Here is a 22,025-nt window from a genome sequence, read left to right on the forward strand (position 1 = left end):
CGCTTCCACCTAAAGAGAGCACAGATTATAGTTTGCCCCCATGAGATTGCCATTTTGGGTTGGAAGATTGTCGCAATTTCATTTTTCACTTAAGCAAACGTCGGTTGCCGTACTGCTAGGTATGAGACGAGTAATCGTCAGGGATGTGTTTAAATTACAAAATAACGATAAATGAGAGAGAAAGAATCTTTCCTCGGGGTTGAGGCCAGATCCTCCAGGGCTGGGAGACCCAGGAGTGCGGGCCACTGTGCACCCTCGAGCAAAGCAGTGTGTGACGAGATGGGATCTTTCCTCAAATGCTGAGAAGAGCCCTCGCCAATCCCTCGGAAGATTCCCGGAATAAAAAGCCCGGCCCCTGCTGTGCAAAGACTGAGCGGTACTTCGCGGTACCTTTCCCCTGTCCCAGGCGTGCGGCGTCCACGCCGCGCGCCCAGGTGCCCCAATAGTGTACCTTGAAAGTAGGGATGGGGCCAGTTACAGCTGCACTTTCCCTGCAGAAGACAGTGAGTCTTCCTGGGATCTTTCTGGAAGCTCTGAGTGTGAAAACCGTCCTCCGGCCAGCGCAGGTTGAGAGAACGGGAGGGAGGGGGAAGCTGTGGGCGTCCAGGGTGTGACGGGCGCAGGTGAGAAAGTGAGTTCCCCGGGAGCATCTGCCGGGACCGCAGACAGGTGGAGAAACGCAGGCCCACCGCGGCCCACCGCGGCCCCCCGCGGCCCCCGGACGGCCTGGGCTGTACCTAAGCGCGGCGTCCCTTCTCCGTTGAGCCACGGCACCCCGGAGCCTGCGGCCTCCTTCCCCGCCCCTGAGGCCCCCGGTCCCAGCCCCGCCCCGCCCCGCCCCGCCCCGCCCCGGGCTGGGGCTCCGCTGGGGAACCGGCCGAGCGGCCCGCGCGGAGGTGTCCGGCGGCCAGCAGGATGGCCAAGGTCCCGGAGCTGGAAGACACCTTCCTGCAGGCGCAGCCTGCGCCCCAACTGTCCCCGGGGATCCAGGAAGACTGCTGTGTGCAGCTCTTGGGCAAGGGCTTGCTAGTCTATCCGGAAGAAACAGTGTACCTGGCGGCCGAAGCGCAGCCCGGGGGCGAGCAGGGCGGCGGGGAGAAAGGCGAAGACCCGGAGCTGCCGGGGGCAGTGAAATCAGGTGAGTGCTCTGCCGCATCCGGAGCTGGAAAGGGGACGAGGACGTATCCTAAGAAGGGCACCCAGTAATAATAATGCATCCCAAGCAAACATAAGGCAAATGTAGAATGTTCTGTCCAAACCTTTATATTTCCTCAGTAAAATGTCAAGTAGAGACTTGACATTTTGCATAGCTCCCCTTTCCTCTCCTCCGCCCCCACCCCAGTAGGCTACTCCTTTGAAGTTAAGGTACACTTAGAGGCTACTTAGTTGATTTTATATTCTGTTTTTCTTTATCATCCCTTCAACTGGCAATCAGAAATGCACTTAAACAATGGTAACTTTTCCTCTGAAGAAGAGGATGCCGACAACCATGACAGCAAAACCAAAGCACCGGATCAATACCTGTCTCAGAAGAAAACCATCACGCAGATTGTGAAGGATAAAAAGAAGCAGACACAGCTCACGCTGCAGTGGTGAGACTCGCCCGCAGGGTATACTGAAGCACCTGTTGACGTTTTAACAGCCAGCGTCTTCAGGATCTTTGGTTTTCACAATTTACTTCTTCCTCAAACTTTTTGGGAAAGTTTAAAAAACCAATTAGAATTTAACCCAGAATTTTTTCCACTGAATTTTTAGTATAGAGACTTATGCAAGTACTGATGAAGGATTTGCAATACAAATAAAAACCACATTACGTTGTTCCTTATTGACTAAAACCATATTTTCTTCAAATGTAAGCATTAAGGAATGTTTTTATGACTTACTGGCTTAACATGCAATCAGTTCAGTCCTTACGTATTTGTTGTTTGATAGTTTTTGAGTTTACAAAATGTGATTCTTAAAAACAACTTAAAATGAGGATCTTAACACTGCCTTTATTCATGAGGGCAAATTAAAAATAGTGTATACCCTATAAGATGAAATGTGTTTGAAGTAGAAGACATAGAAAAAATCGGTTAAGATACCTGTACTAACTTAAATAGATGTTCAACTATTTTTTATGGCATCTATCATATATGATTTATAATAATAAAATATTACAAATTGGATTTTGTGGAAAATCTTTTAAAACCAAGAATTTATCAGTAGGATTTCCACATAGAGTGAACATTTCGTAATATCTATCTAAAAGAAAGACGGCTGTAAAGTAAAAACATTATATTAAACTTCCCTACATAGTAGGAAGAAATAGGAGCATGAATTTCCTCACAAATTCCAAGTAAAAAACAAACTAATAAAAAGGACTATATATTTACTGATTAGTTACACAACCTAATTTTATGTAAAGTATGACCTAAGGACCCTTAGAAAAATACAAGATAAAGAACTAGTAAATTTTATTTTTATTATTTATTTAAAGATTAAATTACAATTTACATATAGTAGTTTTTTTGTGATTGTATGCTTGAACCCTTTAAAATATTTGAAATATAAGCCAAATATTCATCTGAAGTTGGAGTTTAACTATTGAAGTTGATGTCGTTGTTACTAGTTAAGAATATACTAGAGCAGTTAAGTAATTGAGTTAAATATCTGGGATATTTAGGATACAACTATTTGCAGCAGGATAACTGGGGCAAAAGTGTTTTGATTTCAGATATATTATTGAGCTGTTTTGAATGATTGCTCTCATTTTTTCCATTTAAATTGAATGTGTGGAAATATACATGTTTCTTTTATGAATAAATGTGTGCATAAATATATATGTTAAGATCAAGAAAAAAGTTGTACCCCAAATGAACATCACACTTATGTCTAGGATGATTCAATATTTTGAAGACAAAGACAATGCCTACTACAACAGTATCAAAATGGCAAGATGAAATGTGAACATTGTGTACATGTAATTAAAATATAATTTTTAAATAGATAAACTAAAACTGAAAATCAAAGTGAAAAAGCCGGCTGATTAATTCCAGTTTTCACTATCAACTAGTATGTCAACTGATTTTATGTACATTTATTGATTTCATATTTTGAAACACTAGATCTTAGTTTTTGGTCTTTTTTTGTTCTTTATTAGAAAAAGTGAGTGACTGATATTTTACCTGTTCAGGGAATACTTTTACCTGTTCAGGGATATTTTAAATCAAATCTTTGAAGGGTTTCATCCAATTTTAATCTGCAGACTCTATATTGCATCATTTCTGCATTATAATAAATATTACCTTTCTATACATAAAATTGGTATAAGTAAATTTTAGTCAAAATCACCTACTGAACTGTTAGGAAAACTGGGAGTGGAATCTAAAAGTTTAATTTCTACATTGCTGTTTAGAAAGTTGTAACAAATATGTATTTATTACATTTATATAAGTTATGCTTAGTTACAAATTAAATGGAATTACTCCAAATTTTCAAAGGTTATATAGTTATTTTTATAATATAAAGTTGAAGGTATATATGTTATGTTTGGAGATATCTATAGAGTTACATTATCTTTTAAGTATATATGATGTTTTAGATAATTATAGTACTGATCACAGTAGTAAAAAGTGTAGGAATAGAAATATATCAGTGTCATTTCAGACTTAAGTAAAATGAGTTTATCCTCATGTGTTTTGCAAATAAATGCATCATTGTCCTTCCCTAATTATTCAGGGCTGAGAAATAGGTTTTGAATGAAAGTGAGAGAATGTAAGCATTTGCCAACCTGAAGCTTGGCAGCCCTTTAGTACTAAGAATGTTTTTTAAAATACCCATCATCTTCAGTTTCACCATTCATATTTATATGTCACAGAGCAAATCATGATGAACCATGAGGTTTATATAGAAGACCTAATATTTGTGATGTGGACCAGGCATGGTTTTATGTTAGCCATGATATTTTAACTGTACTAGCAGATTTTTCACTGGGGTTTTTGTACTTCTAACATTAATCCTTATAATTTGATTTTTAAAAAATATCCAGAATAAATGAAGTCTACTTATGTCTACTCATTACCTCATTTATAAAGTCCATATTCAAAATGGGTAATAAGTCAATGAGAAAGTTGAAGGAAAAGGAAATAAAATATTTGACCTAATTTTTGTTCCTTTTTCTTAGGCTTGAAGAGAATTACATCGTATGTGAAGGAGTTTGCTTACCACGGTGCATTCTTTATGCACACTACTTAGATTTCTGTAGGAAAGAGAAATTAGAGCCAGCCTGTGCGGCCACCTTTGGAAAGGTAAATGACACATATTGGCTATAGTGACTTATAACTAAAGTCGTGTCAGGCAGATAGCATGAAAACAAATTCATCTGTGCAAGTTCTCTTAGAGAATATTGAGACGTTTGTTTTGCAGGCATAAATTGTCTTAAGGACTCTGTTTGGAATTGCTGTATGTTTATAACTTGATTTTGAATATTAGAACCCTAACTATTGGAAGATCTAATGTGAATTTAAAGCAAGCTTTGTTTAAGCAGTAGCATTTGCCTCCAAAGAGGGATGCATTAAAGTGTATAGTATGGCCTGTGTTAAGAAGCAAAATTAAATGGAGGTGACAAGTCTCTTGCTAATGCAATTAGTGGTTAGTGGTTATCCTTATTATTTAGCTAGTCCAAATGAGTTTTTAATAGGTTTTAAAATGTATTAAAAGTTCTCCTAATTCTCCATTTCACTCTATGTTTACATTCCAAATCCCAAGATTTTATGATGGGATGGGTTAGAATTTTCTCATTTAAAAATATTTCTTTCTACCCAACCTGTGTGGTTAGGATGGGAATCTATATAACTGACATTATTATGCTTATATATAGAGAGACATCACTTTGAGAATCAATATCAATCTCTTAAGAAAGCCTTGTTCTTTAAGATTCATGTCATGCTGTGTTTGAGAACCTAGGATATCCCAGACAAACTTTAGGAAGCTTGGGTCTCAAATATTGTATCTTATACAAATTCAGATTCTAACCTGTAGAGGGACTCGTTGTCCAGAAAACAATGAATACTATAGTCTAGCTTCTCATTTAAAAAATAATAAGTTATTTATTTCGAAAACCTATCTATTTACAGAGAGGGTGTGATATTATACATTGTAATCAGGTAATCTAGGTTCTAGCCTAGACTGGACTAATTTATTGTGAGACCTTCTGAAAAGCACTTAATCTCTTTAAAATTCTGTTCACTCATTCTATTAAATGAGGAGTTTGGATAAGACAACTTGTAATATCCATATTAACATTACCATTTTGTGAGTCTACCTTATGGGAATAATTCTTAACTGTTTGGCAGTCATGAAGCACCTTGAAAACCTGGTAAAACTATAGACCCAGCCTCCAAGAAATTAACACATACATAGTTTGCCCTGGAGCTCTTTAAAGTTCATGTATGGATCTTCAAAGATTGAGGTTAAAATTGTTTTATGTAGAAGACTTTTTAAAAAATGTTTAATCAGATCCTAATTTTAGCAAATTTAGAGAAAGGAACATACAAAACAAAAAATTTATAACATTACAATGGAGATACAGTAAGGCAGAGAAAGTTTTATATGTCCTTTGGGGTTGGGAATAGATTTTTAATTGTGGGTAAATCTCTATATGAAATTATATGAAGAGACCCAAATCTTTTCACTCCATACATAAATAAAGTAATAATTGCTTTGGTAGTACCATCAAGCAAAAGCAGATATTGGTATGATCTGCCTTAGAAATCAAGACAAGGTCAGTAGAGCACTTCAATCAAAAAAGTACCTCCCTGCCTCTGCTGATGTATTGCTTATCAGTATGTGTAAGTTATTACTTTTTCCAGACTAAGTATTCACTCACAGTTCATTCAGAGTTCAACATTTACTTTCCCCAAGTAATTGGCTATGAGTGGCTTGCGTTAGGACCATATACTTTCTAAAACCTAAAGTAATCATCTTTCTTTTTAGACAATTCGCCAGAAGTTTCCCCTCCTAACAACAAGGCGGCTTGGAACAAGAGGCCATTCAAAGTAAGATACCAGTGAACATATATCAGATTCTGCTCTTGTGCATGAAGATTGACACAGATGTAAAATAAGTATTGTCTTTGTCAGTACAAAGAGAACCAGGTATTCTCTTGATGAAGCAGACTTTTATCAACTGTGAGAACTAAAAAAAAAAAAAAAAGTAGATTTTAGAATAATGTTTAAAAAACAAATTTTACATATGAAAATAATAATATATTATTATTTCTGCTGAAATAATTTAAATGAGTCCTTTTCATAATCTTAAAGCCATTACTGAAGGCACCAGTGTTATGAGGAGGAATGTATGAGACTGACTAGAGTGAACCAAGCAGATTCCACAGCGCTCCCAAAGAGCAAGGCCCAAACTAGGGGGTAAAGAGCTTTGAGTAGGAAGGAAGTGCCTTAGCATGCTTCAGGTTCTTCCTCTAGTTTTCTTTCTGAGACAATAATTTCTTGATATCTCCTTATTTTCTCTTTAAGACAAATGACATGCACAGATGACCTGTTTGGTCATCTCTTAAGGTAAATATAAACATAAAATAAGCTGTCACACATTCCTCCTCTTTGTATCTTTAAATTTTCCTCTCTGTTGTGGCAGTCTCTGGAGAACTCCCAGGTACAGTTTCTCATTCAACAGCTATTTCCTATGTGTGCTGTGTTTTCAGTTTCTCCTTTCCTTCTGCCTATAAGCATGTCCAGATCTCCTTTATGCTGAGAAAGAAAAAAGTTCCAACCTTCATGATTGCTCTAGTTTTTCCCCCTTTGAGTTGTTGCTTCCCTTACCACTGATCACATCCCTCTGACCTAGTCCATTTCTCTACCTGGGCAAAAATCCAATGGCTGGTTTTTACTGTTACTCATCTTCCTTGGCTCCTGCTTAGCATTTGAACCAACTGATAATGCCCTCTTAGAATAAATAAATACAGAAAACTACCTCTATAGCTTCTCTGTCATAGTACTATCTAGGCCCTCTTCCCTCTTCTACCACTGCTTTTCTGGCTTGTCCACTGCCTCCTTCTGCCCTGACATCACATCCAGCACTGATCAATGAAAGTATAACGTGGCCTCATATTTGATTCAAAAATTTCTGGAAGGCACATTTTAAAAGTAAAAAGGAACAAGTAAAATTAATTTTAATGTTTTATGTAATCTAATTTATCCAAAACATTATTATCTCACTATGGAATCAATATAAAAATTATTAATTGGATATTTTACATTCTTCTTTTCATACTACGTTTTTGAAATCTAGTGTGTATTTTACACTTACGTCACATCTCAGTTTAGACTAGCCACATTTCCTGTGCTTACCCCCACATATGGCCAGTGGCTTTATTGCTTTATTGGATAGCTCAGCTTTAGACACTTGCAAAAACATAGATCCTACTTTTTGAATTCTTTTGAATATGACTCTCCTCATTGCTACTTTCATAGCCTGGCCTTGACTCTGTCTTTCTTGTCCATTCATGCAATTTTTCCAAACTGACGTTTTAAAGTTGAGATTCAATCATATCTCTTCCACGTTCAAAACCTCCACTGGCTCATAATTTCTGCTATTAACAACAAACTTTCCTCAACTTGACATTCAAGGTCCATCATGATTTAGTCCAAGTTCATTTTACTATATCACCTATTTCTTACTTTCTAGCATGTAGACCATGTGCTCACCAAATAATCATCCCAGTAACCTTTGATTCACTCCAACTGCCAGTCTTTTGTTTAAGTTTATGCTGTCTTCCCCTGGAGAATGCCTTTCCCATATATGTGTGTTGAAATCTTACCCATTTGAAAGAATGTCACTTGAACTTCTTCCTTTAGATCTTTTTTTAGTCCATTTATTTATTGTAGGCTCCTTCTCTGCACCCTGTGGCAGTTTGTTGGTACCTATCTTAATGTAAAATTAACTTATCTCCTCCTCTAAAAAGATAATACATATTTTGAGGACAGAAACTTTGTCTCATTCACTTTTATATTCTTTCTGTTGGTGAATACATAATAGATTATCAATCAATACTTATTTAATTGATTGCAATTAATGTTAACATTATTGTGGCCTGGAAAGAATAAATAAAGTGCCAGATTCAAAAAGGCAAAATGGGTCCCTTCCTTCTAACCAAGTCAACTTTATTTCAAAGTTTGATCAGTTTAACTGACTGATTTCTACTGAATTTGATTCCTACTGAATTGTGTAGGTGGAGGAAAGATCAGATAGTGTTTAAAGTAAATAGATAGAGGGAAAAGAGACAGAGCAATGAAGAGAAACCCTCTTGACAGGATCTACAAGAGGGTGGGCTGGCAGGCTGTAGGGAAAATCAATTAATCTTAGAAGGAGCCTTTAGGATTAGGGATGAATCATTAACCCTGTCCATTGTGTCATAGTGGGACTCTAGTACTTAGGTTGATGTAACAACATGGGGTGACTTTGGGCAATTTATTTGAATCCAAGAGCCATAGATGTGCCCAACAGCAAGGCATTAACAGTTTGAATTTTTTTTTTTCTGCTGTGCTGATATGCCATTTGATTTTTGTGACATGACTTTTTTTGTATCTTTATGTCATAGATAAAATTAATTTTCCATATTTAAACTACATATGGTAAAAATATAGCAAAATGTAGTTTGTGTATCTTATAAATAGTAATTTTTTTGATATAATTATTCTTAGCTAGGTATGTTTCTGCCTTTATTTCCAAGAAATATCCTTAGCTTTTATCTTGGAAGATAGAATATCAAAAGGCAGTATAACCTAATGGTTAGGGACATAGGCTTTAAAGTTGGACAACTTTAAACATGAATTTGATATTTCCATGTATAGCTGTGTGGCACCAGCTTTCCAGCTGGTGATTTATTGTAGGGTTATTCAGCTTTTCACCAGTAAAGTTGGTATACAATATCTTATAGGATTGTTGTGAGAGTTAAATGAGATAAAGTATAGGAATGAATATAGTAGTGAATATGCTTTCAACCCCACTATCCTTAATAATAAAAAATTAATGACTCAATATAAAATATCTGCAATATAATTAAAAGTTATTTATTGAGTACTACACACACACACACACACAGATACATGCACTCATCTCTAATCCTTGCAATAATGATAGAAGATAGGAATTACTGTATTACAAATGAGGAAATTGCATTTCAAAGGTTATTGGCTTTCCCAAGGCCACACAGATAATACACAATAACAATGTTGGCATTTGAATATCTGACTTTAAAGTTTATGTTTTATCTACTAGTAAAAGTAGGGAAGCCTACTACTTTTTTTCCAATATCAATTGTATCAACAAATAATTGTTTAATTGAATGTTTGATTTTTGACATATAAGTTTTATTAAGTTTTTTTTAACAGATCTAACAGTTCTTAAACTTTATTAACATAGTAGATTCTTTCTTTAGAGAACAAACAACACTTTGCCATGCCACAATAGTAAGGCATTTAATTTAGAGGTATTTGTGTTTTATGTAACAGCAAATTTGTAGCACAAACACAATTTTATTTTCTGCCTTTTAGTCCTAAACATGTCTCTGTTATATATTATCTTTGCAAACATTTCTAATGGCTGTTTATTATTTCATAAACTTACATTTTATAAAAATATTTTTATGTCTATGGAAATACGAACAACTGAATGAAAGACAAATTTAAAGTAAGTATACCTTAGAAAATCAGGGAATCATAATTTCTCCCAATTTTACTAGTAATTTTGCAAAACGTATTTTATTGTTATTGTAGTGTTTAATACAGTACTTTTAGCATAGTATTACTAAATATTTATTGAATTATTTAAAAAATATAAATAAATGTGATACTTATTTTAACTTCCTTGGATTGCATACTAATATATACAAACATTTTGAAACTGTTCTGATGATGATTACTTAAAAAATGAGTTCTCAGTTTGTGCCAAATTATTATAGGATAGCTAGAGTATGTCCAGTCATCTCATTGGGAACTATCAGACAATTTATTTTAGAGTATGATTGACTCAAAAGGTTCTCCTGTACTCTGGGCATGAGATAGCACCCCCTTTTTAAAAATTGTTCTTAGATGTCTTTGAGGTTCATGAAACAATGTCACTTTCCAAATTTTACTGGTCCCTATATAAAACCCAAAGCTTGGAAAACACTAATCTATGTGACAAAGAGATGATTAGTAGGGCCTAAAAATCATGAATGAATGTGGTGTCTGTTTTCAAGTCTATTTTCCTAAGTTTTGAAATAACTGGCTATTAATTACAGTAATGTCTTCACAACTCTCACATTTGTGCATGTGCTACTTCTTTCCCACACTGAAAAGTGAAAGATGAAAAAGTTTGACTGTATAAAATGAGCCCAAAATTTATTCAATTAAATGGAAGAGATAAAATATTTAAAACCGATATATTAAAACAAAAAAAAATAGGCTGGATGTGGTGGCTCACACCTGTAATCCCAGCACGTTGGGAGGCTGAGGCAGGAGGATCATGAGGTCAAGAGACTGAGACCATCCTGGCCAATATGGTGAAACTCTGTCTTTACTAAAAATACAAAAATTAGCTGGGTGTGGTGGTACGCACCTGTAGTCCCAGCTACTCAGGAAGCTGAGGCAGGAGAATCAATTGAACCCGAGAAGCGGAGGTTGCAGTGAGCTGAGATCGCACCACTGCACTCCAGCCTGGTGACCGAGCGAGACTCCATCTCAAAACATAACAAAACAAAACAAAAAATCTAAACAGACAGGATCACTATGTAGGGCCAGATATCCACTGTCAAAATTAGGAACAATTAAAAATGGAATAATTTGTTTTCAGTGGCAAGTTCAGTGTTCCACATGAGAGGCCACTGCTGCTGATGGTTATGGAAAAAAAAATCTCTAAAGATGAACATGAGGGGTCAGGAAGTGTCACTCTAGGGCACCTAACAAGTGTGCTTTGGGGACAAAGCCAGTCAATTTGCAGGCACATTAGCAGCTCAGCTCTCTATCTAGTTCCTTCACGCTTACCATCCCCTGCCAGCCAAGAAAACCAGCAACCCCTACGGCAGATGCTGTACATTCCCAATACGAAGATAAAAATTGACTTTACTTTCATGTTTCTTCTTTTCTTCCCTTTAGTTTTACTACCAGTTCCAAAAGTATACACCTGGTTTTATTATCTGTAATATTTTTAAATTCAGGTTTTGAATAAATAAAAAATGAAACAAAGTTCTATAAGTATAATAATGAAGAATAATTCTTGCATATTTTATGGTTATGAATGTATTGAGAATAATCAGTCCATTCCTACTGACATTGATGTACAAAGCGTGATGCTAAAGAGTTTTTCAGGTGCAAAGAATTGTAAAATAGGGTACCTGCTGGCAAAGAACTTTCGCTATTCATCTTAATTATTTAATAAGCATTTTACTGAGGGTCCCATTGCTAACTAGGCCCTCGGATACAATGATAAGCAAAAACCTTGTATCCTACCCTTGCTCAGAATGGCTTGGCTAAGTAAGGGAGAACATAATTGAGCCCACAAATAGATTTTACGCACATGGTAGACTGTTTGATTTTAAGTTACATTTTAATTTTTTGTAGACTTTGATCAGCCAAATCTTGGTTTTCAGACATGATGGACAAAAGCTATTATCTTATTTATTAGTAGTGATTTAGTGGGTTAATAAAACTGATATGGCAGCTGCTCTTATCGTAGCAAGTTATTGCAAGTCCCTGAACAGCTTAATCCCATCATTTCCTTATCAGTTATCATTTGTGTAGTGTAAACTAACATTAGGGCTACTAGCTCAGTGGGAACATATGTTTCAGGAATTCTATATAAAGACTGAAATGGAAAAGAAGAAATATAGATGCAAGTACAAATTGCTCAGCAAATGAAGAAAAGTATTAGGCACAAAGTAAATATTTTAGTAGTAAAAAATAACAGCAATAATTTCATTTGTCATATTAGAAGTTTGTTATATTTTGTAACATGTTCACATTAAAATGTGGCCACAAGCATTAATTATTCTTCTTTTTTCATAAATTTTAAATCAGATCTGTCATTTGACATAAGATTGAGGAAAGTTGCTAATAAATGAACACAATTTTCTTAGATAATCATAGAAGCTGCTTTCATGACACATTTTCTTGGAGAAATTAGCTAATAATCCCCAGGATTTTTGAGTATTTATCATATATCTTCTTTAATAGAAATGGATAATAATCATATAGGGAGAAGGAACTGTGAAATGTTTGGGAATCTTTATTCAGAGTAACCTACAGGATAAGCATCCGGTAGTGTTATATAAATTTAAACAACTATTTCTTCCACAGTGAGACAAACCTCACTTTTTATTTAACATACACCAGCATATCTTCTTGTTATATTACAGTATGCATGGTAAATACCCCCTAGCAAGATTTATTTTAGGGTCATCTATTAACCACAAAATAATGCTATAAAATATTGCAAGTGAGATGAAAAATTTATGTACACTTTGCATGAACTCTCCCCAGTTTTATGAGGTTTATCTTTAGTGACTAGGAAGACAGAAAGCTGCTCATTTATTATCTCTTCTCTGTTCTCAGAGACACTAAATCACTCAGATGACAACATGTACCTAGTTAGACTAAAAGGAAGATTAAAGGGGAAAGGTTATTTTGTTGGCTCCAGAAGAAACTGGGTATGAAATGTGCTAAAGCATTACAATGGTCATTGCAAAATACTGAGGTTTGTATTGCTAGCAACAGTCTTTCCACCAAAGTACACCAATTTCATGCCCTTTATATGTATTGTTTACGTATGCAACTTTTATTCAATCTCAGTGTTTTACTGATGACCTGGAAATGCAGTGTCAGAAGGTGGTTATTGAAAACTATCAGCTTTAAGAAAATTTGTTTTATTGTTTTCTAAATTCCTAGAAGAACACATTGATTTAACCAGTAAATGTATGAGGATTTTTCTTCCTAGTAATTTTTAATGAGGAATACAGTGAAGGGAAAGATAAAATTGTCATCCTCTAAATCTTAGGGTTTAGTATGGGAGGTAAGCCATGTATACAAATGCCGTTGATACAAGGACAAAGCTGTATAGGATGAATGACCAAGGGAGTTCAGGGGGGTTCAGGAGTTTTGCCTGAGATATCAGGCAAAGCTTCATGTGTTAAAATATGCCTTAAAGTATGATTAAGAAACCGAGGACCTGATGGAAGAAGGGCATTCCCAATGGAGAGTTCAAAAAACCAAAGGCACCACCATGGCTATAGCAAGCTATTTATGAAGAGCAAGTCATCCTGATAGTAATAGTCAAGTTTCTACAGTACTTGTGACAGGGTTAAAGGAGTTAGTAGACTTCCTTACTTCATGTTAGATAAGAGATTCTTTAATTTCTACCAAATTTTAAATTGTGGTGATATGTTTAAGTATATGATATTATATGAAATCTCTTAATTGGCAAATTTTTTATGGTTTTGTGACACATTGTTATTTTTAATTTTTCGAGTTATTCATTCATTTATCTAATAAATGTTTATTAATTTCCTATTACAGGGAGCTTACATTCTGGGAGTTTATATATGGAATGTCAAATATGAAACATCCAGATCAGTGGTGTGGGTCTTAATAATTCATGTTAGTTATCTGTGCGTACATTACTCCTGCCAAACAAGAATAAAGAGTGTGTGTGCGTGAATGCAGACATATTTGAACTGTATTTCACCAGAACTTTCTAATTGTAAATAAAATTGCGATACAAAAGAGAGGTATCTTTTGCATCTTGAGTGTGGAGGCAATATGGTTTGTGGAATCATGGGTTTAAATTTTGCCTTCAAACCCATAACATTTTTAAACAAATCACATAATTTTTGAATGTCTGTTTTGGAATGGGAATAATGCTCTACTTGCCGGCTGCTGTGAAAATTTGAGATCATGTACACATACAATTCTTTGCATGTAATAGATGCTAAAAAATGGTAACTATTTCTATCATGACTCACTATCACCTGCTTCAATGGTAGCAAATACTAATTTGGTATTACAATTCTCTCTTTGCATTATTTCTTCCCTCACAAGACTGTCAACTCCTCCAGAGACTCTCCTCTACCTCTCTTTCAGTCCTCAGCACATAGCACACAGTAAGCACTGAATACATGTAGGAAAAAAAGAGTGTACTCTTTCACTGGTTCTCTATCTCCTGGCATGTATATAAGATTGTATTGATAGAATATTCTCAGCTACATCAACATATCTAAAATCTAAGGCATTGCTAATAAGAAAAGGACATGCCGTTTCTCTCTTGTAGAGCTGAATGTAGCTGACCAAGTCATTTTCTTCAAGTGTCAGTTTGTGTATGGGTTTATAGTATTATTTACATTTGACTTATACATAAAATACATACATTAATTAAAAAGCACTTTTTTGAATATATATAAAATAGTTACTTTTGGAGTATAAATATTTTGGATGTAGGTAGAGGCATTAAATATTTCTATTTGTAAAGATATTCTCTCCTAATGACTGGGGACGGGAATAAGGGCGCTAAATAATATAATCATTTATAACAATAAGAAACAAATAAATTGCATAATAAAACATTCTATCCTTAAAAGTCGTAAGGAAAAAGTTACACATCTGCATTAGTTAGAATTTATTTAGTCTTAAAATGTAGCAATATTTTTAAAATGTGAATATCAAGTGGTTTTAAAAACTGCAAGTAAAATGTGCCTCAGTGCTGGTCAGTGTAGTCACTTTTCCATGACAGCAGGCATCAGGAGGCCATAGACTATGGAGGAATTTGGAAACATGAATATTCCTGATCAGATTTTCAATGTCTGTTTTGTTCATCACTGTACTGACAACTAGCACAGTGGTCAGGGCACAGTATCTGCTGTAATATTTATTGAACTAATGATCATCCCTTTGACTTGTTTTGTGATTTTTGTATACCACCTGTGAAGACAGTGTAGTTTGTTCTCAATCTGCATGGCAAACCATTTTACCACACTGAAAAGAGGATTAGAGTTGAGAAACAAGAAAATTGAAGTTATAATAAAAGAAGTTTATCAATTTTTAAGCCAATGTTTAACATGTATTGCTTTAGCAAGTGGCTAAAATGTAGTATTTAAACTATAAAGCTTATGGAACAAACAGCAAGCTTTGCAAAAAGAACATGAAATTACGACATCTTTCCATTCTAATGGATCTCTGTTTTCAAACATTACTTGATTTATTTCTTCTAATATATAAACGTTTCTTTTGGTATCTTAGTTCTAAAATCTAACAAATGAAATATTAGTAATTATTTCAGACTCTGGCTTATTAACTAATTCTACTAATATGTGTGACTATCATCTAAATCTGCTAATTTTTTCACAGTTTTAAATATTTCCCTTACCTATATTTATTAATATAGCTCCTTTGGTAAAGTCTTTATGACTTAGGTAAGCTTCTTTCTTTTCGTTTCTAATTAGAGACATACTCAGTTTAGTATTTTGAAGTTTCCATTAAGTTTTCCGTTTCCTTCATTTCTCCCTTTGTTCCATTATACCTTAGAGGTTCTTTTATTAATCTACCATAAGATTTCTTTTTCTGTACTGTAGAAATGAGCAGTTATGATGGTCCTTTTTTCAGGTTAACAGACTATAATTATATGTTTACCAAAATTGAGGACTTGAAAACATCTTCCCAGTCTTTCAGAATCATAAAATATCTTCATTTACCTTGACCACCATATATTATTGTTTTCCAAATATAACAACTCTTTCTGAAAACATTAGTTATAATATTTGTTGCTGCTGTTGTTGTTTTGATGTTTAAAAATCCTTTTTCCTTCATCTCGAATGACCTTGAATCAATAGAGGCAAGTTTGCTGCCACAGTCCTGCCCTTAGCACCTGAGAAGAGAGAAGCCATTTCTGGGCCTTCCACTTTGGGGGGCTCATTCTGGCTGTCCTCCAGCTGCTGTCCTCCCATGAGGCAGGGAGTCCATAGCCTAAGTGAATGTGTCCCTCCAAAAACCACATCCCACTTCTGGGTCCCTGGAGCCCTGGAATTCTCTGTTCAAACTCCCCCAGGCCCATTTCTTGGGCCTGTATTGGGCATGTCCCAAGTCCATCCTCAAAAGGCCACATTGCTTCACTAGTGTTCATAACCCTAGACTGAGGTGTGGCCAGGGGGTAGCTGTTATTAGGTGATGCAGATGCAGCTGGATCTTGGATGTGCAGTACAGTTCCCTCACAGTGAACCAAGGAGCCAGAGCTGAAAAATGGGGTGAAAGTGGGTCTTTCCCCACCACTATGTTCCCATATGGAACTCCAGGAGTCTAAGAATGCTAAATTCATATTTACCTACTAGATCATTATGGAGGTAACTTGTCAATGTAAGAGGACAAGAATATTTTTGTTAGCTGTTCATTAGCTCGATTTATAGTTTTCAAATAGCTATTCAATGGTATGTAGGCTTCCATTTGTACTCCTGTCCTGGATCCTGAAAATGCTTAGGAGTGGAACTTCTTGGCCAAGTAGTTCTTTATTGCTGAGGCCAGAGATAGGGCCCTTGATGGATGAACTGAAGATTCATCCATTCAACCAGATGTATGAACTGAGGATTCAGATGGTGGCTCCTCAGTTTAAAGGATCCACTTTAAACTCAGATGGTGATGCTCAGAAACAACATTTTAAAATATAATTAGGCTGAAGTCCACTGGAAATCCCCTCATTCTCTTTTTTTCGTTCCTTTCCTGATCTTAGATGAATGCAAATTGAAGGAGTTGGTAAACAGTAGGTAGTGGTGATTCATGGGGGATGGATAGTGGAGAGTGGGGACTGACCACAGAAAGTAGATGCTAGAGGACTCTGGCTATCCTCACTAAATGCCTACTATTCCACTAGCATGTATATAATATTTGTAGTGTTTGTATATGGGTGTGTAATATGTCAAGAGTTTGTGGCTTAGGAGAATGAGCTATAATTTAAGAATCAGTGAGTTGCTATACTTGTATTGTGTCTCATGATCCATTGGCATATTTAAAACAGATTATCTATGGCACTGTTACTTTCCACGTCATTTTCATTGATTTGCAACATAGCCTTCTCCCCATTGTTGCATGAAATTTTGAAGTGAAAATAATAGTGGATTGGACTTTTGATTCCTCATGAGGAAAATAATGTGTAAAGGGTCACATGCTTCATACATATTCCCATGCATGAGATTGGTCTTCCCTACACATGTGGTAAAGAAAACCATAGCATTTTCTTGTCCAATTGACTAAATTCATGTTGAATCATTCAATTCGTAAATACATACAGTACATATACTTAGAGCCAATGCCTACATTTATACATTCTTGGGATTTGGAATCTAATGTTTTAGGGGACGTAAGAGGATTGTCAGTAGGTAATTCTCCTATCTTTTTCAAGCCTAGAGTCAGAAATAACAATAAGTAGGAGTAGTGACTATCAAAGAGGGATGTAGCACATTAAGATGCGACCTACCTGAAAAATGTCAGAAAAGAAAGGTCATCAGGGTTTGCAGTTCTTATTCATGGGTACTTCAGTTATACCTTAGTCTCTTTTTCCCCTTCAAAAATTTCCTTCATTAACACAGAGCTGGTTCCTGTCTTTGCTCTAGGTATCATTACTATGGGATTGGCATCAAAGAGAGCAGTGCATATTACCACTCCGTTTATTCTGGAAAGGGCTTGACAAGGTAGAGTTACACCATCTTCAAGACAAATTCTCTGTTTCTTTAAATATGCATGATACCTATTGAATAAAATGATTTCTTAATTTTGCTTATCAAGATGTTTCCATTTAAGCATCAGACCTTAATGTCCGCTTTGTATGGATGATTATATAATCTAGATTACTGGGAAAATTATATAACTTGCCATAATTTGTGAGAAATTAATTGTGAACTAGTGTTCCAGAGAGATGAAGAGGAGAAATCAAGGAAGCAGAATTGCTTTTAAATTAGTATTTACTAATAAAGCAAAGTCTATTTTCAGGTTGGATTCAATAAAATAAAGGCAGTAAATGTAAATGTAACTTTTTTCTGAGACAACCTGTTTTAAAGATCTATGTGCTTGACTAGTACCTTACCAAGATAGAAATTTTATTGTAATAATCTCCAATCACATATACTTTGACCATCATCTTACCTTATGAAGATGAAATTATTGACCTGTTTGGGTTTCTATGAAAGGTAAAACATGAATGAAAATAAACAGCACGTTGCTCTAAGCCACTGTTAACTATCATGGGGTTATTAGTAAGTGAGGTTAAATCTAATGAAACCAGTGATAACACATCATTCTTTTTTTTTTTTTTTTTTTTTTTCCTGGGCGACAGAGCGAGACTCCGTCGCCCAGGCTGGAGTGCAGTGGCGCAATCTCGGCTCACTGCAAGCTCCGCCTCCCGGGTTCACGCCATTCTCCTGCCTCAGCCTCTCCGAGTAGCTGGGACTACAGGCGCCCGCCACCATGCCCGGCTAATTTTTTGTATTTTTAGTAGAGACGGGGTTTCACCGTGGTCTCGATCTCCTGACCTCGTGATCCGCCCGCCTCGGCCTCCCAAAGTGCATCATTCATTTTTTAAACTGAAACTCTGAATAATTAGATCTGTATCTGAGATTGCTTTATGGTACAATTTACCAAGAACTGCTCTTAGCTCTTAAAAGAAGAAATTATTTTTAAAAGTAAAGTGTCTTGTGAAAAAAAAAGTTTAGTCACTGAGTCATACTAAGATAAATTTAGATATTACTAGGAACATAAGGCTGCTTACTAGCCACCACCCCACTATAAAATGTAAATACAGGCTGGAACACACAAATGTTTAATAGCGAGTGTCCTTTACTTGTCTCAAATCTCACCTGACTTTTAAAAATATTATTCATTTACTTTTTTCCTAAAGAACTTATTTTGTTTTAGTAAGTTGAGAAAGATGCTTGAGTTCTTTAAAAAAAGCAAATTTCTCCAACTTATTTCCCTAATCATGGTAGGAAATTACTGCTTCTTTAGGTTGTCTACATATCATTGAATGCTATAGCTGTAATTTTGTTTGAACTAATGGAAAATGTACTAATTTTTTAAGGTTTTCTGGAAGCAAGCTAAAGAATGAGGTAAGAATTCTTTTCATCTCTATTTTACATCTGCTATAATATGTCTTACAAGCTGAGCAATACATGTTGATTATTCCCTTTGTCGAATGTAGAAATAAATGTTATTTATTAGGAATTCCTTGATGAAGGACTTCAGATACAGTTCAATTAGATTTGGGACAACAAATGAATCTTTGCATGGATCTACCAAACAACTTTCAGTTAACCTAGAAGAGATACATTTTTAGTTATCTTTACCTAATATCAGATACGAGACTGTAAAAAAAAAAGTATCATTTATCCAAAAAGTTTTCACTTAAATATAAACAAAAAGCTTAAGCTGAGGATATGGAAAGAATTGGTCTTTGGACTGTACCCATTTAGACAAAACATTTATTAGTTATCAAGGAGCCCAAATGCTATGCTACACTATGGTTTGTTTTACTACTTTGTGTACACACACACACACACACACACACACACGTACACACGTGTATACAGTCTTTCTCCCTAGGCTTCCTCTCCACCCCCTCCTTCAAGAATAGACTTTATCTAAATGAGTTAGACTACCATTAGGGACTGCATGGCTAATTAGACACGTGATAAGGCCTTCATTATTCTCAAGTTAACTAATCATTAAGAAGAGGTGCTGCCAAGCTAAGGGCACATGACAATGTGTTGTGTAGTAAATCTGGACCTGAGGTAAAGTGTAACTCCATTAGTTTGGTGAAATGATGCAAGCATATTTTAAGAAATAATATAAGGCCCCCAACCCACTAAATGGCCAATTTCTTTCCACCAGTGCTTTTAATACAGTTAATGGCTAATTACATAATACAAATCCTCCAGATTGCTCTTTTTATCAATGAAATAATAGCTCTTTATTAGATAAACATTTGTGAAACTGCAAAAATATTGACTTAGAGATACACTTTGGTTGAGTAAAGTTTATGTCAATAGGGAATTTAAGTAATTTCTCTCAGGTGTTCTTTCTACTAGTTTGATGAGGCTGGTGGTATTAGCAAGCCCTCTGCCGATAAATGGCAAGTCTTGTTTCATGGAATAAAAGAAAAAAATTTCTCAAGTCTACTTTTTCTTTCTTAGAAGAGGACACTACAAATATTGTTGTAGATTTTGTTACTAAAATTAAAATATTCTGATTAAGCTCTATAGCCTAATCATTTTCTGTGGATACCTGAAGGCAATAATAGTGTACCATTACTTTGATGATTATAGAAATTAACACAACTAAGAGCTTTCTAAAGGCTCAGAACTACTCTAAATACATTTAAAATGATAATAAAATATTTTCATGACACAACTGAAATTTAAAAAAATTATTTTCTTTGGGAGGCTGAGGTGGGTGGATCACTTGAGCCCAGGAGTTCAAGACCAGCCTGGCCAACATAGCAAAACCTTGTCTCTACTAAAAATACAAAAAATTAGTTGGGCATGGTGGTGTACGCCTGTAATCCCAGCTACTCAGGAGCTGAGGCAGCAGAATCTCTTGAGCCCAAGAGGCGGAGAGGTTGCAGTGAGCCATGATTGTGCCACTGTAAGACCCTGTCTCAAAAAAAAAATTGTATTTAGGGCGACCAACCATCATTGGTGTGCTCAGACATAAGACTTTCAGTGCAAATCTTCATATACAACAGTTCATTTGAACATTCATAACTGTGAGGTATGGTGTCAGCATATTTACAGCTAAGAAAAATGAGGCTGAGAGTTGTATTTGCTTTTTTAAGAGGTCAGAGAAAGATTCTATTTTTTTAAACCCATGGTCAAGATATTAATTAACAGATGTATAATATTACAGGTACTAGGAGACAAAATGGTGAATGAAGAGATTTGGTCCTGCCCTTCCAGAGCTTTACAGTATAGCAGGAAAGCATATCTTGAACAAGTAATTATAAGAAATTCTACAGGGTGTCATGGGAGTAACTAGGTTTAGGGGGTTAAGGACATTTTACACAGGAAGTGATATTAAGGAAATAACTGAGAATATAGTGGTAGTTCGGAGGAGGAGTGGAATAGGGGAAGAGGGAAGAAGAGTGGTTAAGACAGATGGAATAGCATAGGCCAGGGTTTCTCAGCCTTTCCACTATGGAAATTGTGGTTCAGATAATAATGTTTGTGGAAGATATCAAGTATATTGTAGGATGCTTAGTAGTATCACAGCATCTCTGGCCTCTACCCATTACATTCCAGTAGCAGACCCCCAACCCCTTGTCGTGACAACCAGAAACGTCTCTGACATTGCCAAATGTCAACTACTGGCATATGTGAAGGCGAGCAAGAGGTGTATCATGTTGTAGAAAAAATAAAAAAAATTCTGTGTAGCTGTAGTGTAGAATGAGGTAGAGAGTAATGTAATAGGTAGAGGCTGGATTGTGTGTAGTCTCATTAGATTAAGAATTCTGTAATGAGAAGCCACTAAAGGGGAATTATGCCATCAGACTTGTGTTTTATAAAACTCATTCTGACCATGACATGGAGAATACATTAGAAGAGTGTAAGGCAGGAAGCCAGTAGCTCCATTGGAGGCTATCTGGATAGTCTGTGTAAGAGAAGATCTGGACCAGAATAATAGCCCTAGGGATGGAGAGAAGTAACTGATTTTAGTTGGGAAATATTGAAGGAGAAGCAGGCAGAAAGAGTAAAAAGATAAGGGGTTTAATTTGGGACTTGTCATATTTGATGTGTTTGTGAAACATTTAACACAAATTTTAAGTGGGAAGTTGGATATATGTGATTGGAAAGGAGGACTTCAAGATTTAGTTGGATGGTGATTGAAGCCATGGTAATGGATAAAAACGCTTAGGGAAAAAATGAATGAGAAGACAAGAGGTTACCAAAAAAAGTTGTGAAAAGTAAGAGAGAGGAAGAGTCGGCGAGATAACAGAGGAGAGTCTAGAGTGGTAGGAAGAGAAGGAGG

At 35.8% G+C, this 22,025-nt stretch overlaps 1 protein-coding gene across 1 annotated transcript in view; it reads left to right on the top strand.

Annotated features, from left to right (window-relative positions):
• Positions 1–881: 881 nt before the first annotated feature.
• The window catches only part of RFX6 (regulatory factor X6), a 66,596-nt gene continuing 45,452 nt past the window's right edge, over positions 882–22,025 (top strand). Inside the window, exons 1-6 of the mRNA XM_032165612.2 lie at positions 882–1,138; positions 1,436–1,592; positions 4,166–4,289; positions 5,977–6,038; positions 17,624–17,701; positions 19,084–19,111. Coding sequence (XP_032021503.1) covers positions 916–1,138; positions 1,436–1,592; positions 4,166–4,289; positions 5,977–6,038; positions 17,624–17,701; positions 19,084–19,111 — 672 coding nt within the window. The 5' untranslated portion in view covers positions 882–915. The remainder of the gene's footprint in view (positions 1,139–1,435; positions 1,593–4,165; positions 4,290–5,976; positions 6,039–17,623; positions 17,702–19,083; positions 19,112–22,025) is intronic.

The sequence above is a fragment of the Hylobates moloch genome, unplaced genomic scaffold, assembly GCF_009828535.3.
Source record: "Hylobates moloch isolate HMO894 unplaced genomic scaffold, HMol_V3 SCAFFOLD_2, whole genome shotgun sequence".
Lineage (NCBI taxonomy): Eukaryota > Metazoa > Chordata > Mammalia > Primates > Hylobatidae > Hylobates > Hylobates moloch.